This window comes from Bufo gargarizans, chromosome 3, assembly GCF_014858855.1.
Source record: "Bufo gargarizans isolate SCDJY-AF-19 chromosome 3, ASM1485885v1, whole genome shotgun sequence".
NCBI lineage: Eukaryota > Metazoa > Chordata > Amphibia > Anura > Bufonidae > Bufo > Bufo gargarizans.
The window spans coordinates 99,682,561-99,704,425 of NC_058082.1; the positions used below are offsets into that span (position 1 = coordinate 99,682,561).

The 21,865-nt window shown below is 45.6% G+C and overlaps 1 protein-coding gene across 1 annotated transcript in view; it reads right to left on the reverse strand.

Annotated features, from left to right (window-relative positions):
- ENDOU (endonuclease, poly(U) specific) overlaps positions 1-21,432 on the reverse strand; it is a 65,395-nt gene extending 43,963 nt beyond the window's left edge. The window contains exon 1 of the mRNA XM_044288044.1: positions 21,323-21,432. Within this exon, the coding sequence (XP_044143979.1) occupies positions 21,323-21,398 (76 nt within the window). The 5' untranslated portion in view covers positions 21,399-21,432. The remainder of the gene's footprint in view (positions 1-21,322) is intronic.
- Between the last annotated feature and the right edge of the window lie 433 nt (positions 21,433-21,865).

Consider the following 21,865-nt stretch of genomic DNA (forward strand, 5'->3'; position numbering starts at 1 on the left):
AAAAATGTAATGGCAACCCCCGCCCATTAAAAAATAGTATGAAAGTGTTACCACTACTGCACCCTATTACTATCTCTAATGGGCTAATATAATGTCATCTTATGTATGTCTTTCCAGGTCCTCCACAATGTGAATTTCTAATGTTATGTAACTGTTTATTACATGCAATATGCCTGGTTCCCCAGCAGGTGGCAGCAAATATGGCAGAGCTGTACTTAGAGAGAATGGAACTTATCATCCCATTCTAACCCCCTCTGGAGAGGAGTGGGCTAGCCCTACTTCATACTTTCCTTATAATTGTTGTTATATTGTTTGGATCACTGTAAACCAGCAATCTAGATAGAGAAAATCCACATATATTTGTAATAGGCTTCTATATTTGAATCTAAGCAATAGTGTCTCTACTTCCCCCTTTTTTTTAGGAAGTGATTACCGTATGTATCTACTCACCGACTATACTGATGTGGAAAGATATTGAAAATGTTATCTTAATTCCTTTTTTATATATGTGTGTTTATTTATATATATATGTTTATTAATTTTTTATACATGTCACAGTTGTCACTCTCTTTTTAACTTTTTTTCTTACAATACTATATGATCCCTCCCACATGTATGGGACTCCAGTCCACCTTTTACCTAATCTCAATTGGAAATCTGGTTACACCCCCATTGGAGATATAAAAAGATGCAATTATACGGGATAATGTTGATATCCACTGATGAAGAACCAAGCCGCTTCGAAGCGCGTATGGCCATTGCGTAATCCTGAGGGACTCTGGAGGGACTACTTTAACTAAGTATCCATAAATTGGCAATAGCGCGCTGAAGGAATTTGAAATCTGGCCTACAAACCTGTCACGTGGGACACCACGTGACTCGCCGGCCAACACCTGACCCGCTGCCTGAAAGAGACCCGCAGACCGCGAGACAAGATTTCCGATACTGCAGCGAGCGGAGCTTCACCAAGTCGACCACCATCTATTTAAATCACGCAGGAGATACGGTAAAACCGAATTATTTAACATTTGTTGACAACATTTTCCTCAGCCACAAATTCCGTAGATTTAAGAGGAGTATTCATATAAGTGTACACTATACTAAGTGGCATTAAGTAACGGACTGTGTGAAATTGTTAATACTACCAAAATAGATACAAATTAGTCCAGTATGGGTCACAGTAGATCTGATTGACCTACTATCTTTGCAGTTCTCATAACCTGATATATTCTACCTTGTTCTTATGTATTACACAGAGAAATGACACGGTATAACTATCATATAAACGGGGACTATTGGGACATTATTAACCTTACCAATGCTATATGGATTGATATTTTACTATCCGATAGGGGTTTGCAAGACTAATAACCCAGTTTAATTCTTTGTATTTATTTCTAATTTACTGTTTTAATTCATTGCTTTGATACTCCGACTCATTACAGACAGTACCTTGACGCACCTTGCCTGCTGTTTCTACTCCCACATACACAGCCCCGATTAGGGAAGTGTCTGTTGGAATACATCCAGCTCGTAATGTCTTATGTATAGTTTTTATATGTATTTTAAGAATTTTTAACCATTGTTTGAAATTAAATTTCTTTCTATCTTCAGTACCGGGTGATAAAGTGTCTGTTCCACCAGAAGTTATACAATTTTACAGCCCTACTTCCTGCAGGAAGAGTGTGGGCCAGTACCAGTTAGTTCCAGTTTACCCCCTGCTAGGGGAAGGGTGTGCAGGGGCACGTCTCTGCTGGACGTGCCCACGCCAGCTAGAGCACCTTAAGCTCTGCTGGCCATGGAGGCCAAAGCTTAAAGCCTCAGGAGCCAGGAGGAAAGTTCCCTGGCATAACCTAGAGTCATACTACAGAGAAAAAGTGCAACATCAAGAAGAAAGCAAAGATAATATTTAAGCTTGTCAGTACAGCAGAGTCAAAGAGAAAGAGAGCAGAGTTGAGTTTGCCTGCCAGTTTAATTCTAAAGCCTGGACAAAGCCCGCAAACTGTTTTGGAAAACTGTTTATTCAAAGTAAAGCTGCCATTAAACTTCATTTCAGCTGGGGTGTTTTACTATATACTGTGTGGTGTTGTACATTATACACTATGAGGGGATGGGGGTGTTATACTATATACTGTGTGGTGTTGTACATTATACACTATGAGGGGATGGGGGTGTTATGCTATACACTGTGGGGTGGTATACCATATACTGCATACTGTGCAGTCTTATACTATATGGTATGCTGTGGGGTGTTATACTATATACTTTGGAGTGCTGTACATTATACAGTATGAGGGGCCGGGATTGTTATACTATATACTGTGGGGTGGTATACCATATACTGCATACTGTGCAGTCTTATACTATAGATGGTATGCTGTGGGGTGTTATACTATATACTGTGGGGTGTTATATTATATACTGCATACTGTGGAGTGTTGTACATTATACACTATGAGGGGCGGGGTGTTATACTATATATGTGGTATAGTATGTGAAAGGGAAGATGGTTAGGCCAAATCGAGGGAGGGGTCCAACAGCCCGGGCCTATGATACACTTAATCCATCCCTGTCTGTATTAGCCCTGTACTGTCTCCAGATTTATCTACCTACTGCACAGAGACAGCCCCCGCTCCTCTCAGCTCCCTGGGCTCCTGGTACCGATCATCCTTCTACATAGTAAATCCAGTTTGAACGGATGCAGACGGTTGTATTAACATGACGGAAGTGTTTTTGCTGATCCATGACGGATGTGAAAGTAGCCTTATTAGCCTGAACATGATTATGGGGGCGGCCATCTTGCTTGAGCCATTGTTGACAGCATTTAGAGGTTGACCATGTTGTAATATCCTTACAAAACTCAATTGAATGCCCAGTACAGTCTATTACGTTAGTGCAGACCACCAAGTGCAGAGGGGGGATGGTAGGCATTGCTGCCTAAGCCACGGGGAAAACAGTCTTCTGCGAGACCCCAGGCCCCATCTGTCTGAACAGCTGGATGGACACTTCTGGGATCTGTGCGGTGTGGCAATGTAGGGCAGAGCTGAGTGAGTGCTCTCAGGGCGCAGCTCCGTATTTGGCTGCGAGCCCTTACATGAGACATTCTGACAGTCTACCTGGGATTGGCGGGGGATCCAGCGTGCGCTCCACATTTCTGTTTCCCAGTACATGTTCTCTAAGGAAGCACGATTAGTTAATGAACATGCAGCTATGTTCTTCCTTGCCACATTGCAGATATACTGTAATTATACACTCGGTGTACTATACACAATACTGGATCCAGTTTAACAAGGTTCATCATACGTTATCACTCATAATAAAACATGCCACAGTTTTTAAAGGGACATTAGCAAAAATATTTTATCTTATGCTTTATGTCTTGAAAATTAAGGAGCCATGTTAAAGGGGTTATCTCACTTCAGCAAATGGCAATTATCATGTAGAAAAATTAATAAAAGGCCCTTACTTAGGGCTCATGCACACAAACATATTCTCTTTCCGTGTCCGTTCCGATTTTTTTTCAGACCGTATCCGTAACCATTCACTTCAAAGGGTCCGCAAATAAAAAATGGAAGTTACTCCGTGTGCATTCTATTACCGTATGTTCGTATTTCCGTTACGCAAAAAAATAGAACATGTCCTATTATTGTCCGCATTACGGACAAAGATAGGACTGTTCTATTAGGGACCAGCTGTGCTGTTCTGCCAAATACGAAATGTACATGGATGTCATCTGTATTTTTTACGGATCCGTTTTTTGTAGACCGCAAAATAAATACGGTGGTGTGCATGAGCCCTAAGGCTGAGGTCACATCAGCATTCAGCCTTTCCGTTCTGCTCCGTTATAGGAGCAGGAGAACGGTAAGGACGGATTCGGCACATAAATGAGCCGAACTGAGCCTACAGACCCCATAGACTATAATGGGGTCCATTAGGTTTCCGCTCAGAGGAAGATATTTGAAGCAGAGACAAAAGTTGCGCATGCAGGACTTTTGTCTCCGCTTCAAAAATCTTCGTCTGGACGGAGACCTAACGGACCCCATTGTAGTCTATGGGGTCTGTAGGCTCAGTTCGGCTCATCCTTTCCGTTCTCCTGCTCCTATAAGATCTCATCTTGTATATTATTTCATTATTTGATGCAGTTGGGATTTTTCAAAATTTCTATATTCAGATTATTTTTGCGCTATTTCACAAGAGAAAACTATCGAAGTGTGTAGATGTATGAAGGAAAAATGGATCGTTCACGCAATGATCCATAAGTGTCCCTCTTTAAAAGTCCATAAAGTTGTGAGGTATGACTAATGTACTGTGATTGTCCATATTGGCTCCTTTGCTGGCTGGATTCATTTTTCCACCACATTATACACTTCTCATTTCCAGGGGTTATGACCACCCAACAATCCAGGAGTGCACACTATAGGAAAAAGCGTCATCCTATGCATACTGTCCCGGCCACCAGAGAGGCTGAGGGTCCTCTCCATAGTGTGCAAGCACAACCACCTCTGCTGGAGTACATGGTGGTCGTAGCCCCTGAATACTAGCAGTGTGTAATGATCTATCCTCAGGTCTACTGATTGGACCTGAGGATAGGTCATCAATTTCAGAAGCCTCGAGAACCCATTAAGCGTCAGTCTTCCTGTCATGACTCAAGCCTTGTGCTATTATGATCAATGGTTTTTTGAGCAACTAAGGGGAAGTTATTTTTGATATACAGCATATGATATGGGTGTAGATGATACAATATATAGTGTCATTCAGTTGTGCAAGTTTGTACTTAGCTTTAGCCTGTAAAACAGGATTTTTTATTTCTGCAGTCTTCAGTCTAGTGCTGGAAACTAACTTTTGGAAGATTCACTTTATGAAACTTTATGTTTTGACTAGTCAGTAAGTGTCTCATAGTCGTAATGCTACCTGCTAACATAATGCAGTTATAGTTTATACCCGCTGACTCATTCTATGAAACTGAGCACTATAATCCTTCTCTCACATGTCAGCTCGTAAGGATGACTCTACCCATAAATATCTGATTTAATCCTTTTATCTTCCCACTTGTCGCATTGTTAAAACATAAGCCTTAATGTCTTTCCATTGAGACAGATTCGGCAATGAAAGCCATATGACAGCACTCTCCAAATCCCTATTGTTGACATAATCTAACTTTTACAAGTTAGTTCCTGGTAGTTATTGCCATAGTTGTTTACAAACTGAAGATATTAAGAGATTAAGCAATAAAACTAAAGATTACAATATATGAAACTTATAATGTATATGCTGTACAGTTACACTTAGTAAAGCCATCTTTTTGAGATAATTGTGGTGTATAATGATGAGTGAAGTTTACAAAAATTTGATATGGGCTGCTTCGCCGTCATTTCACAATGATCGAATTTTCCCTCCAATTCGGATCGAAGTCCGCGATCCCTCTGTTCCGCAAAAAGATAGAGCATGTTCTATCTTTTTTGTGGTGCGGAGGCACAGACGGAACCCCAGAAAGCACTCCGTAGTACTTCCGTAGTGTTCCATTCCGCATCTCCAGATTTGCGGACCCATTGAAATGAATGGGTCCGCAAATGCGGTCCACAATACGGGAACAGGACACCAACGGTCGTGTGAACGAGCAGGAGTGTGGTGTGACCCTTGGGCCAATTTCCCTTACTTTGTATCCTAACAATGGTAGCACTCAGGAGAGCTAGGACCCTGAACATATTTACAGTGGCTATTGGAATACAAACTAAATCTGGTCATGCAAATAAGATCAAAAACCCACCAATAGGTGCAAATCCTATGGTTATGGGGGATTACCAACTTACCTCTGGTGGCAAATATTGGAGGAATTGATGGTTGGGCACATTGGATTTCAACATGACCAGCCTACTGTTGCCACAAGAGATAAGTTGTCAGGGGCGGACTGGGAACTTAAAGTGGCCTTGGAAAAACTCTAAAAGTGGCACCATGTTGTAGACAGGTCCAAATTAACCAAAGATGAGGCAACACAAGTAGAAAGGGCAAATACGAGTAGGCAGGGACAACAAAAGTGTGGAATAGGGCAGCAATACCACAGTGCAGCACAAAATACTGATGTCCCTGCTGCAGTATTCAACTTTACTACTGTCCTGAGGACAGCAATATAGTTGAATTCAGAATGGCACCTGTGGCCATCAGCCAGGTGCTTAGTACTTCATGCCCCTAGCATTAATGCTAAGAGAATCATATCCTTATTAACTCAGCTGGCGGGGGTGAGCAGGTCTTCTGTGGCCCCCTGGGCATCAGGACCCCAGGAAACAGCCATACCAGCCTTGTAAGTTGTTGCCAAACACTTGTTACCAGTGTCGGACTGGGGTGCCTAGGGCCCCACCAGTGGAAATTATTCTAGGGGCCCACCTTACTGCTACCAAAAAGAAATATTACTTGTTCATTTTTTGGGCTCATGCACATGAATATTTGCAGTTTAGCACACACTACAGTGTGCAAAACAGAACAGTATTGCGCACTGCTCTGTATTAGATTGTTTCTCATTAAGCAGCTCATTGTAGTTGATAACCTAATCTGTTAGGCTGGGTTCACACGGGCAAGACGGATTGGCTCAGGGTGCGTTCAGTGAAACTCGCACTATTTTGCAAGCAAGTTCAGTCAGTTTTGGCTGCAATTGCGTTTAGTTGTTCAGTTTTTTCCGCGCGGGTGCAATGCGTTTTGATGCGTTTTTCACGCGCGTGATAAAAAACTGAAGGTTTACAAACAACGTCTCCTAGCAACCATCAGTGAAAACGCATCGCACCCGCACTTGCTTGCGGATGCAATGCGTTTTTCACGCAGCCCCATTCACTTCTATGGGGCCTGTCCTGCGTTACAAACGCAGAATATAGAGCATGCTGCAATTTTAAAGCATTGCAGAAGTGTACACAGCCCCATTGAAATGAATGGTGCCGGATTCAGTGCGGGTGCAATACGTTCACCTACTGCATTGCACCCGCGCGGAAATCTCGCCCGTGTGAACTCAGCCTTAAGGTCCCTTTACACAGGGCGACAGAGCAGGAGATTGTTGGGAAGGAAGCGTTCCTTCCTGACAATTGCCTGCTCTCTAACGGAGGAGAACGCTGTATGCGCAGTGATCTCCATGTATGGGGAGCAGTGATCACTACTGTCATTGTTCTTCCCCATACTGACAACTTGTTTGCCGGCAGCAGATTGTGATTACACAGCACAATCTACTTCCAGTAAATGATCATTTTTATGTGCGCACAAACGATCGAATTACGGTACCCAATGAATGAGCGTTTTGTTCGTTCATCAGGTAATCAGCCTACACGGCATCCACCTCAGCCGGTACGCCCAAGAGCTACTAAAGCGAGCAACATGGTAACCCATGTCACAGTGAACTACTGTATACTGTGACAATATGTCTATCTTTATTTTTTTTACATAATAAAGCATTTTTTTAAAATCATGTTCCCATTTCTGAAAGCCATATATTTTTTATTTTTCTACCAATGATCTTGTGTAGGGACTCCTTTTTTGGGGGAAGAGTTGAATTAAATGTTGCATTTTTTGGTTGCATATGATTTTTAGATTGTTCGATATTACACTTTTTCGGTGCAAGGGGACCAAAAAAAGACATTCACCTGAGGGGATAGATCATGTCATTTTTATAGAGCAGGTCGATACCTAATATGTAAATTTTTTTTATTTCTATTAAATTGATTTTCTCATCTCAGACAATGGGGGCATATTGCTAGGATATGGCCCCATTGTCTTATAGGTGCAGGTCACACCTATGCTGGGTCCCACACCTATATTGAGAACAGAGCCGTGAAAGTGGTGGAGGGTGCACTGTGCATAAGCATCCGCCCTCTATTTATTTTCTATGGGGCCGCCACAAATATCCGTGCAGTGACTCGGCTATTTCCGTCGGGCCCACAGAAGTGAATGGAAGCGGTGGCTGGTCATGAGCAGTGCGCTCCCATTCACTTCTATGGGGAGACCGCTTGGTGGTGGCCAGATTGGAGTCCTCCAGCCACCACCTCGTGGGGCTCCGCTACTGATATAGGTCGGAACCACATCTATAAGACAAGCCATATGCCCCCATTGTCTGAGATAAGACAATCCCTTTAAGTTTTACACAGTGAAAAATATCTTTTTGTGTTACCACTTCCTGAAAGCCATATTTTTTTTAATTTTGTGGGCGATTGTCTTATGTAGCAGCTTGGGCATGTTAGGAGTTTTAATTTCCAGAGGGGAATGCAGTAAAATGTTAAATTATATTTTTATTAAACTATAGATTTACCTATATTTCACGCTGCCATACACGGCGCCCACCTGACGCTGCCATACACAACGCCCATCCGATGCTGCCATACAGAGGTCCCACCTGACGCTGCCATACAGAGGTCCCACCTGATGCTGCCCTACACAGAGCCCACCTGACGCTGCCATACACAGTGCCCACCTGACGCTGCCATACACAGCGCCCGTCTGATGCTGCCATACACAGGGCCCCCCTGAAGCTGCCATACACTGTGCCTGCTTGAAGCTGCCATACACAAGGCTCGCCTGACGCTGCCATACACTGTGCCTGCCTCAAGCTGCCATACACGGCTCCCACCTGACTCTGCCATACACAGTGCCCACCAGATGCAGATAGAATTACTTTGTGCACATTACACAAAAAATGGTACAATAGACCGGTTACACTGACATAGCTCTCCTTTACCTTCCATACATAAAGTACCTCTGCATTCTCAACCAGCACAGTCCTACACGGAGCCTGTGTTCCCCTAACTCCTCCCACACACATGGCTTATCACATGACTGTGACATCACCACAGGTCCTATAATCATAAAGTAGTGTCTAGTCCAGTCTCTGGAGCTGCTCCTGGTGAGAGAGCTGTCTGTGATGGGTGGGGCTTCTCTGGAGAGGGGCAGGGCTTCAACTAGGCAAGGGCCCACCGAGGATTTCCCCGACTCCCCCGAGGATTTCCCCATCTCCCCGGTGGGCCAGCCCGAGCCTGCTTGTTACCACCCTCTCCTCCATCTCTCCGCACTAATCACATGACATCAGATAATGACCAAATTGTCTGACTTAGACAACAGTTTTATTTGACACGTACATGTCACAGGATCTTTCATGACATCCTATTCCAAAGCTAGAGACATTAATATGAAGTTGACAGCTTCCACTCTTCAGGGGAAGCTTTCTACAAGACGTTGGAGTGTGTCTGTGGGGAATTTTGCTCATTCAGCCTGAAGATTAGTCTGATACTGATGTTGGAAGAGAGGGCCTGGCTTGCAATCTCTCTTCTAGTTCATCCCAAATGTGCTCAATTGGGTTGAGGTCATTGCTTTGTGCAGCCAGTCGAGCTCTTCCACACCAAACTCACTAAACCATGCTGTTATGGTCCTTGCTTTGTGCTCTGGGGCACAGTCATTCTGGAAGGGAAAAGGGCTTTCCCCAAACTGTTCCCAGAAAGTTGGAAGCATATAATTGTCTAAATGTCTTGGTATACTGAACTAAGGGTCCTAGGCCAACTCCAAAATACAACCCCATAGCATCCCTGCTCCACCTAACTTTACAGAATTGGAACAATGCAGTCAGGCCGGTAACGTTCTCCTGGCATTTGTCCATGAAACTGCCAGATAGAGAAGGTGATTCATCACTCCACGAAACACATTTCCACTGCCCCAGAGTCCATTGGTGGTGTGCTTTACACGACTCCATCTGATGCTTGCTATTGTGCTTGGTGATATAAGGCTTCCATTTAGCTGCTCTGTCATGAAAACTCATGCTGTGAAGCTCCCTGTGTATAGTTTTTGTGTTGCTGTTAATGTCAGAGAAGGTTTGGACTCTTGAGCAGCTTTTGAATCAGCAGTAGAGTTGAGCGAACACCTGGATGTTCGGGTTCGAGAAGTTCGGCCGAACATCCCGGAAATGTTCGGGTTCGGGATCCGAACCCGATCCGAACTTCGTCCCGAACCCGAACCCCATTGAAGTCAATGGGGACCCGAACTTTTCGGCACTAAAAAGGCTGTAAAACAGCCCAGGAAAGAGCTAGAGGGCTGCAAAAGGCAGCAACATGTAGGTAAATCCCCTGCAAACAAATGTGGATAGGGAAATGAATTAAAATAAAAATTAAATAAATAAAAATTAACCAAAATCAATTGGAGAGAGGTTCCATAGCAGAGAATCTGGCTTCCTGTCACCCACCACTGGAACAGTCCATTCTCAGATATTTAGGCCCCGGCACCCAGGCAGAGGAGAGAGGTCCCGTAACAGAGAATCTGTCTTCATGTCAGCAGAGAATTAGTCTGCATGTCATAGCAGAGAATGAGGCTTCACGTCAGCCACCACTGCAACAGTCCATTGGCATATATTTAGGCCCAGCACACACACAGGCAGAGGAGAGAGGTCCCGTAACAGACAATCTGGCTTCATGTCAGCAGAGAATCAGTCTGCATGTCATAGCAGAGAATCAGGCTTCACGTCAGCCACCACTGCAACAGTCCATTGGCATGTATTTAGGCCCAGCACACACACAGGCAGAGGAGAGAGGTCCCGTAACAGAGAATCTGGCTTCATGTCAGCAGAGAATCAGTCTGCATGTCATAGCAGAGAATGAGGCTTCACGTCACCCACCACTGCAACAGTCCATTGGCATATATTTAGGCCTAGCACACAGGCAGAGCAGAGAGGTCCCGTAACAGACAATCTGGCTTCATGTCAGCAGAGAATCAGTCTGCATGTCATAGCAGAGAATGAGGCTTCACGTCAGCCACCACTGCAACAGTCCATTGGCATATATTTAGGCCTAGCACACAGGCAGAGCAGAGAGGTCCCGTAACAGACAATCTGGCTTCATGTCAGCAGAGAATCAGTCTGCATGTCATAGCAGAGAATCAGGCTTCACGTCAGCCACCACTGCAACAGTCCATTGTCATAAATTTAGGCCCAGCACCCAGGCAGAGGAGAGAGGTCCCGTAACAGACAATCTGGCTTCATGTCAGCAGAGAATTAGTCTGCATGTCATAGCAGAGAATCAGGCTTCATGTCAGCCACCACTGCAACAGTCCATTGGCATATATTTAGGCCCAGCACACACACAGGCAGAGGAGAGAGGTCCCGTAACAGACAATCTGGCTTCATGTCAGCAGAGAATCAGTCTGCATGTCATAGCAGAGAATCAGGCTTCACGTCAGCCACCACTGCAACAGTCCATTGGCATATATTTAGGCCCAGCACACACACAGGCAGAGGAGAGAGGTCCCGTAACAGAGAATCTGGCTTCATGTCAGCAGAGAATCAGTCTGCATGTCATAGCAGAGAATGAGGCTTCACGTCACCCACCACTGCAACAGTCCATTGGCATATATTTAGGCCTAGCACACAGGCAGAGCAGAGAGGTCCCGTAACAGACAATCTGGCTTCATGTCAGCAGAGAATCAGTCTGCATGTCATAGCAGAGAATGAGGCTTCACGTCAGCCACCACTGCAACAGTCCATTGGCATATATTTAGGCCTAGCACACAGGCAGAGGAGAGAGGTCCCGTAACAGACAATCTGGCTTCATGTCAGCAGAGAATCAGTCTGCATGTCATAGCAGAGAATCAGGCTTCACGTCAGCCACCACTGCAACAGTCCATTGGCATATATTTAGGCCCAGCACACACACAGGCAGAGGAGAGAGGTCCCGTAACAGAGAATCTGGCTTCATGTCAGCAGAGAATCAGTCTGCATGTCATAGCAGAGAATGAGGCTTCACGTCACCCACCACTGCAACAGTCCATTGGCATATATTTAGGCCTAGCACACAGGCAGAGCAGAGAGGTCCCGTAACAGACAATCTGGCTTCATGTCAGCAGAGAATCAGTCTGCATGTCATAGCAGAGAATGAGGCTTCACGTCAGCCACCACTGCAACAGTCCATTGGCATATATTTAGGCCTAGCACACAGGCAGAGCAGAGAGGTCCCGTAACAGACAATCTGGCTTCATGTCAGCAGAGAATCAGTCTGCATGTCATAGCAGAGAATCAGGCTTCACGTCAGCCACCACTGCAACAGTCCATTGTCATAAATTTAGGCCCAGCACCCAGGCAGAGGAGAGAGGTCCCGTAACAGACAATCTGGCTTCATGTCAGCAGAGAATTAGTCTGCATGTCATAGCAGAGAATCAGGCTTCATGTCAGCCACCACTGCAACAGTCCATTGGCATATATTTAGGCCCAGCACCCAGGCAGAGGAGGGAGGTCCCGTAACAGAGAATCTGTCTTCATGTCAGCAGAGAATCAGTCTGCATGTCATAGCAGAGAATGAGGCTTCACGTCACCCACCACTGCAACAGTCCATTGGCATATATTTAGGCCTAGCACACAGGCAGAGCAGAGAGGTCCCGTAACAGACAATCTGGCTTCATGTCAGCAGAGAATCAGTCTGCATGTCATAGCAGAGAATCAGGCTTCACGTCAGCCACCACTGCAACAGTCCATTGGCATATATTTAGGCCTAGCACACAGGCAGAGCAGAGAGGTCCCGTAACAGACAATCTGGCTTCATGTCAGCAGAGAATCAGTCTGCATGTCATAGCAGAGAATGAGGCTTCACGTCAGCCACCACTGCAACAGTCCATTGGCATATATTTAGGCCTAGCACACAGGCAGAGCAGAGAGGTCCCGTAACAGACAATCTGGCTTCATGTCAGCAGAGAATCAGTCTGCATGTCATAGCAGAGAATCAGGCTTCACGTCAGCCACCACTGCAACAGTCCATTGTCATAAATTTAGGCCCAGCACCCAGGCAGAGGAGAGAGGTCCCGTAACAGACAATCTGGCTTCATGTCAGCAGAGAATTAGTCTGCATGTCATAGCAGAGAATCAGGCTTCATGTCAGCCACCACTGCAACAGTCCATTGGCATATATTTAGGCCCAGCACCCAGGCAGAGGAGGGAGGTCCCGTAACAGAGAATCTGTCTTCATGTCAGCAGAGAATCAGTCTGCATGTCATAGCAGAGAATGAGGCTTCACGTCAGCCACCACTGCAACAGTCCATTGGCATATATTTAGGCCTAGCACACAGGCAGAGGAGAGGTTCATTCAACTTTGGGTAGCCTCGCAATATAATGGTAAAATGAAAATAAAAATAGGATTGAATGAGGAAGTGCCCTGGAGTCCAATAATATATGGTTATGGGGAGGTAGTTAATGTCTAATCTGGACAAGGGACGGACAGGTCCTGTGGGATCCATGCCTGGTTCATTTTTATGAACGTCAGCTTGTCCACATTGGCTGTAGACAGGCGGCTGCGTTTGTCTGTAATGACGCCCCCTGCCGTGCTGAATACACGTTCAGACAAAACGCTGGCTGCCGGGCAGGCCAGCACCTCCAAGGCATAAAAGGCTAGCTCTGGCCACGTGGACAATTTAGAGACCCAGAAGTTGAATGGGGCCGAACCATCAGTCAGTACGTGGAGGGGTGTGCACACGTACTGTTCCACCATGTTAGTGAAATGTTGCCTCCTGCTAACACGTTGCGTATCAGGTGGTGGTGCAGTTAGCTGTGGCGTGTTGACAAAAGTTTTCCACATCTCTGCCATGCTAACCCTGCCCTCAGAGGAGCTGGCCGTGACACAGCTGCCTTGGCGACCTCTTGCTCCTCCTCTTCCTTGGCCTTGGGCTTCCACTTGTTCCCCTGTGACATTTGGGAATGCTCTCAGTAGCGCGTCTACCAACGTGCGCTTGTACTCGCGCATCTTCCTATCACGCTCCAGTGCAGGAAGTAAGGTGGGCACATTGTCTTTGTAGCGTGGATCCAGCAGGGTGGCAACCCAGTAGTCCGCACAGGTTAAAATGTGGGCAACTCTGCTGTCGTTGCGCAGGCACTGCAGCATGTAGTCGCTCATGTGTGCCAGGCTGCCCAGGGGTAAGGACAAGCTGTCCTCTGTGGGAGGCGTATCGTCATCGTCCTGCCTTTCCCCCCAGCCACGCACCAGTGATGGACCCGAGCTGCGTTGGGTGCCACCCCGCTGTGACCATGCTTCATCCTCATCCTCCTCCACCTCCTCCTCATCCTCGTCCTCCTCGTCCTCCAGTAGTGGGCCCTGGCTGGCCACATTTGTACCTGGCCTCTGCTGTTGCCAAAAACCTCCCTCTGAGTCACTTCGAAGAGACTGGCCTGAAAGTGCTAAAAATGACCCCTCTTCCTCCTCCTCCTCCTCCTCCTCCTGGGCCACCTCCTCTTCCATCATCGCCCTAAGTGTTTTCTCAAGGAGACATAGAAGTGGTATTGTAACGCTGATAACGGTGTCATCGCCACTGGCCATGTTGGTGGAGTACTCGAAACAGCGCAACAGGGCACACAGGTCTCGCATGGAGGCCCAGTCATTGGTGGTGAAGTGGTGCTGTTCTGTAGTGCGACTGACCCGTGCGTGCTGCAGCTGAAACTCCACTATGGCCTGCTGCTGCTCGCACAGTCTGTCCAGTATGTGCAAGGTGGAGTTCCACCTGGTGGGCACGTCGCATATGAGGCGGTGAGCGGGAAGGCCGAAGTTACGCTGTAGCGCAGACAGGCGAGCAGCAGCAGGATGTGAACGCCGGAAGCGCGAACAGACGGCCCGCACTTTATGCAGCAGCTCTGACATGTCGGGGTAGTTGTGAATGAACTTCTGCACCACCAAATTCAGCACATGCGCCAAGCAAGGGATGTGCGTCAAATTGGCTAGTCCCAGAGCTGCAACGAGATTTCGCCCATTATCACACACCACCAGGCCGGGCTTGAGGCTCACCGGCAGCAACCACTCGTCGGTCTGTTGTTCTATACCCCGCCACAACTCCTGTGCGGTGTGGGGCCTGTCCCCCAAACATATGAGTTTCAGAATGGCCTGCTGACGTTTACCCCGGGCTGTGCTGAAGTTGGTGGTGAAGGTGTGTGGCTGACTGGATGAGCAGGTGGAAGAAGAGGAGGAGGAAGCCGAGAAGGAGGAGGTGGCAACAGGAGGCAAAGAATGTTGCCCTGCGATCCTTGGCGGCGGAAGGACGTGCGCCAAACAGCTCTCCGCCTGGGGCCCAGCTGCCACTACATTTACCCAGTGTGCAGTTAGGGAGATATAGCGTCCCTGGCCGTGCTTACTGGTCCACGTATCTGTGGTTAGGTGGACCTTGCCACAGATGGCGTTGCGCAGTGCACACTTGATTTTATCGGATACTTGGTTGTGCAGGGAAGGCACGGCTCTCTTGGAGAAGTAGTGCCGGCTGGGAACAACATACTGTGGGACAGCAAGCGACATGAGCTGTTTGAAGCTGTCTGTGTCCACCAGCCTAAATGACAGCATTTCATAGGCCAGTAGTTTAGAAATGCTGGCATTCAGGGCCAGGGATCGAGGGTGGCTAGGTGGGAATTTACGCTTTCTATCAAATGTTTGTGAGATGGAGAGCTGAACGCTGGCGTGTGACATGGTTGAGACGCTTGGTGACGGAGGTGGTGGTGGTGGTGTTGGTGGTACATCCCCTGTTTGCTGGGCGGCAGGTGCCAACGTTCCTCCAGAGGCGGAGGAAGAGGCCGAGGCGGCAGCAGCAGAATAGGCCGAGGCGGCAGCAGCAGAAGAGGTAGCAGGGGGAGCCTGAGTGACTTCCTTGGTTTTAAGGTGTTTACTCCACTGCAGTTCATGCTTTGCATGCAGGTGCCTGGTCATGCAGGTTGTGCTCAGGTTCAGAACGTTAATGCCTCGCTTCAGGCTCTGATGGCACAGCGTGCAAACCACTCGGGTCTTGTCGTCAGCACATTGTTTGAAGAAGTGCCATGCCAGGGAACTCCTTGAAGCTGCCTTTGGGGTGCTCGGTCCCAGATGGCGGCGGTCAGTAGCAGGCGGAGTCTCTTGGCGGCGGGTGTTCTGCTTTTGCCCACTGCTCCCTCTTTTGCTACGCTGTTGGCTCGGTCTCACCACTGCCTCTTCCTCCGAACTGTGAAAGTCAGTGGCACGACCTTCATTCCATGTGGGGTCTAGGACCTCATCGTCCCCTGCATCGTCTTCCACCCAGTCTTGATCCCTGACCTCCTGTTCAGTCTGCACACTGCAGAAAGACGCAGCAGTTGGCACCTGTGTTTCGTCATCATCAGAGACATGCTGAGGTGGTATTCCCATGTCCTCATCATCAGGAAACATAAGTGGTTGTGCGTCAGTGCATTCTATGTCTTTCACCGCTGGGGAAGGGCTAGGTGGATGCCCTTGGGAAACCCTGCCAGCGGAGTCTTCAAACAGCATAAGAGACTGCTGCATAACTTGAGGCTGAGACAGTTTCCCTGGTATGCATGGGGGTGATGTGACAGACTGATGGGGTTGGTTTTCAGGCGCCATCTGTGCGCTTTCTGCAGAAGACTGGGTGGGAGATAATGTGAACGTGCTGGATCCACTGTCGGCCACCCAATTGACTAATGCCTGTACCTGCTCAGGCCTTACCATCCTTAGAACGGCATTGGGCCCCACCATATATCGCTGTAAATTCTGGCGGCTACTGGGACCTGAGGTAGTTGGTACACTAGGACGTGTGGATGTGGCAGAACGGCCACGTCCTCTCCCAGCACCAGAGGGTCCACTAACACCACCACGACCATGTCCACGTCCGCGTCCCTTACTAGATGTTTTTCTCATTGTTATGGTTCACCACAACAACAAATATATTATTTGGCCCAATGTATTGTATTCAAATTCAGCGGGATATAAATTTGAGGCCTAGTATTTAGGCGCTGGGTGACCGGTATGGATTTAGTGACAGAATTAGACTTGGAAATGCACAGAAGCGTGTGTGTGAAGTTATTCTGAATGACCCTATGTGCACCTTCAATATGATCTACCCTTTTAGGGATAGATTTCAAATAGCTCTGATATAGCAGAAACGACTAAATTATGAAATTGCTAAATTGGGAATTGTATTTCAACCCAGAACAAAAAATGTGCTTTGACGGACACTAAATAACTTTCCCAGCCACAACAGGACAGCGGTAACGAGAGATTTAGCGGGATATAAATTTGAGGCCTAGTATTTAGGCGCTGGGTGACAGGTATGGGTTTAGTGACAGAATTAGATTTGGAAATGCACAGTAGCGGGTGTGTGAAGTTATTCTGAATGACCCTATGTGCACCTTGAATATTATATACCCTTTTAGGGATAGATTTCAAATAGCTCTGATATAGCAGAAACCACTAAATTATGAAATTGCTAAATTGGGAATTGTATTTCAACCCAGAACAAGAAATGTGCTTGAACGGACACTAAATAACTCGCCCAGCTACAGCACTAGGGACAGATTTAGCGGGATATAAATTTGAGGCCTAGTATTTAGGCGCTGGGTGACAGGTATGGGTTTAGTGCCAGAATTAGACTTGGAAATACACAGTAGCGGGTGTGTGTGAAGTTATTCTGAATGACCCAATGTGCACCTTGAATATTATATACCCTTTTAGGGATAGATTTCAAATAGCTCTGATATAGCAGAAACCACTAAATTATGAAATTGCTAAATTGGGAATTGTATTTCAACCCAGAACAAGAAATGTGCTTGAACGGACACTAAATAACTCGCCCAGCTACAGCACTAAGGACAGATTTAGCGGGATATAAATTTGAGGCCTAGTATTTAGGCGCTGGGTGACAGGTATGGGTTTAGTGCCAGAATTAGACTTGGAAATACACAGTAGCGGGTGTGTGTGAAGTTATTCTGAATGACCCAATGTGCACCTTGAATATTATATACCCTTTTAGGGATAGATTTCAAATATCTCTGATATAGCAGAAACCACTAAATTATGAAATTGCTAAATTGGGAATTGTATTTCAACCCAGAACAAGAAATGTGCTTGAACGGACACTAAATAACTCGCCCAGCTACAGCACTAGGGACAGATTTAGCTGGATATAAATTTGAGGCCTAGTATTTAGGCGCTGGGTGACAGGTATGGGTTTAGTGCCAGAATTAGACTTGGAAATACACAGTAGCGGGTGTGTGTGAAGTTATTCTGAATGACCCAATGTGCACCTTGAATATTATATACCCTTTTAGGGATAGATTTCAAATAGCTCTGATATAGCAGAAACCACTAAATTATGAAATTGCTAAATTGGGAATTGTATTTCAACCCAGAACAAGAAATGTGCTTGAACGGACACTAAATAACTCGCCCAGCTACAGCACTAGGGACAGATTTAGCTGGATATAAATTTGAGGCCTAGTATTTAGGCGCTGGGTGACAGGTATGGGTTTAGTGCCAGAATTAGACTTGGAAATACACAGTAGCGGGTGTGTGTGAAGTTATTCTGAATGACCCAATGTGCACCTTGAATATTATATACCCTTTTAGGGATAGATTTCAAATAGCTCTGATATAGCAGAAACCACTAAATTATGAAATTGCTAAATTGGGAATTGTATTTCAACCCAGAACAAGAAATGTGCTTGAACGGACACTAAATAACTCGCCCAGCTACAGCACTAAGGACAGATTTAGCGGGATATAAATTTGAGGCCTAGTATTTAGGCGCTGGGTGACAGGTATGGGTTTAGTGCCAGAATTAGACTTGGAAATACACAGTAGCGGGTGTGTGTGAAGTTATTCTGAATGACCCAATGTGCACCTTGAATATTATATACCCTTTTAGGGATAGATTTCAAATAGCTCTGATATAGCAGAAACCACTAAATTATGAAATTGCTAAATTGGGAATTGTATTTCAACCCAGAACAAGAAATGTGCTTGAACGGACACTAAATAACTCGCCCAGCTACAGCACTAAGGACAGATTTAGCGGGATATAAATTTGAGGCCTAGTATTTAGGCGCTGGGTGACAGGTATGGGTTTAGTGCCAGAATTAGACTTGGAAATACACAGTAGCGGGTGTGTGTGAAGTTATTCTGAATGACCCAATGTGCACCTTGAATATTATATACCCTTTTAGGGATAGATTTCAAATAGCTCTGATATAGCAGAAACCACTAAATTATGAAATTGCTAAATTGGGAATTGTATTTCAACCCAGAACAAGAAATGTGCTTGAACGGACACTAAATAACTCGCCCAGCTACAGCACTAGGGACAGATTTAGCTGGATATAAATTTGAGGCCTAGTATTTAGGCGCTGGGTGACAGGTATGGGTTTAGTGCCAGAATTAGACTTGGAAATACACAGTAGCGGGTGTGTGTGAAGTTATTCTGAATGACCCAATGTGCACCTTGAATATTATATACCCTTTTAGGGATAGATTTCAAATAGCTCTGATATAGCAGAAACCACTAAATTATGAAATTGCTAAATTGGGAATTGTATTTCAACCCAGAACAAGAAATGTGCTTGAACGGACACTAAATAACTCGCCCAGCTACAGCACTAAGGACAGATTTAGCGGGATATAAATTTGAGGCCTAGTATTTAGGCGCTGGGTGACCGGTATGGATTTAGTGACAGAATTAGACTGGGATATGGCCAAAAAATAAACAGACTATTGCTGGTTAAATGCACTTGGTGTGACAGCTTCACCCTGATGTAGGCTTTAGCCAAAAAACAACCACACCATTGAGGGTTAAATGCACTTGGTGACAGGCGCAGCTTGCCCCTGATTTAGTATATGGCCAAAAAATGAACAGACTATTGCTGGTTAAATGCACTTGGTGTGACAGCTTCACCCTGATGTAGGCTTTAGCCAAAAAACAACCACACCATTGAGGGTTAAATGCACTTGGTGACAGGCGCAGCTTGCCCCTGATTTTGTATATGGCCAAAAAATGAACAGACTATTGCTGGTTAAATGCACTTGGTGTGACAGCTTCACCCTGATGTAGGCTTTAGCCAAAAAACAACCACACCATTGAGGGTTAAATGCACTTGGTCGCAGCTTGTGCTGGCGCACCACAAGACACAAAATGGCCGCCGATCACCCCAGAAAAATGTGACTGACAAACGGTCTGGGCAGCCTAAAAACAGTGAGCAATTGAGGATCAGCAGCTCAATGATCCACAGCTGCAGATCGATCAGTTAATCAAGTCCTTTGGAGGAGTTAATCTGCCTAATCTCGCCCTACTGTCGCAGCCGCAACCTCTCCCTACGCTAATCAGAGCAGAGTGACGGGCGGCGCTATGTGACTCCAGCTTAAATAGAGGCTGGGTCACATGGTGCTCTGGCCAATCACAGCCATGCCAATAGTAGGCATGGCTGTGATGGCCTCTTGGGGCAAGTAGTATGACGCTTGTTGATTGGCTGCTTTGCAGCCTTTCAAAAAGCGCCAAGAAAGCGTCACAAAAGCGCGAAGAAAGCGACGAACACCGAACCCGAACCCGGACTTTTACGAAAATGTCCGGGTTCGGGTCCGTGTCACGGACACCCCAAAATTCGGTACGAACCCGAACTATACAGTTCGAGTTCGCTCATCCCTAATCAGCAGAGGTTTGGAGACTTTGATACAATATGCACCTCAGCACTCGATGACCCAGCTCTGTAACTTTATGTGGTCTCCACGTTGTGACTGAGTTGCTATGATTCCTAAACGCTTCCACTTTGTAATAATATCACTCACGATTCATGGTAAAATATCCAGGAGGGAAGAAATTGCATGAACTGACTTGTTACAGCGGTGACATCCTATTACAGGACTACGCTGGGATTCAGTGACCTCTTTAGAGTGACCCAATTTTTTCTGAGCTGTTTGCAAAGGCAGACTGCATAGCTAGGGGCTGGATTTTATATCTATTGCAATTGGACCGAATGAAACACCTGAATTCAGTGATTTAAGGTATATCCCAAAACTTTTGTCCATATAATCGATTTATATACTAAATAAGAACCATATGAAACTAGAGCAAGTCAATTTCCAAGTTGCTTGTTATATAATGGGGTTACTGTATCTATTAAAGTAGAGTCCATGGCAGAATGTATTACTTTTCACATACTTTAAAACCCTATGTCCACAATTCCGAAAAGTGTGTAGAAAAAATGTTTTCTCGAGTGAAGGAAGAACCAAATTTACCATTTTGTTGTATTTAAGCACCAGCCATTTGTACAGGATGTGTATAGTACAATATGCTTAGCTATGCCAAATTAATCATACCACTTGTGTCATTTTGATAAATAAAAAATTGTTTATAAATCTCCCCCATTGTGTATGCACCAATGATTTTACTAGTTAAGTGGTCATGTGGTCGAACAAACACATGAGAAAGGTTATACAAAATGTAGCAGTAAAAATATAAAGAATAGTTATAATTATTACTAATACCCCTGATGTTTAGGATAATAATTGCTATTATTGATTATAATCTTACTAGTAGTGCGGAAGAAAGTAACCTGTCAACTTACTATCACTGGAGCAGGTCTCGGATGCCCAAATGACTGCAAAGCCAGACAGCAAAAGGACAGCAAGCAGCGTCTTCATTGTGGATGAGAATGCTGCACCAGTCCTCGACTGAATCCAATTTATTGTGAAATACTCATTATAAAGAAGGGTGTGACTTCTTCTATGCTAATTTGTCAAGGAGGTGACACTCCAAAGGTTATAATCAAGAAACAACTTGTTATTACATTTCTTCATTACGGCATTTCTTCTGACAGTGTAAAGAATATAGTTTCCTTATACTATTGTCTATAGCAAGCAGGACGGTACCACCCAAATGCTGAATGCCTCTAAAATGTCAGATGGCTGCTCAAGGTGCATAGCATATACAATTATGCTTAAACTCAGCGATTTCTTCTATAACCTAAATTAAAGGGAACGCGCTGTCATAAAACTTCAGTGCAGTCTGCAGGCATAAATGCACATTTATTAAGACCGGCGTTTTTAGATGTCGGTCTTAATAAAGGCCTGCTCTGGCGGTGTAACTGCTGAAACTAACTTTGGCGCAT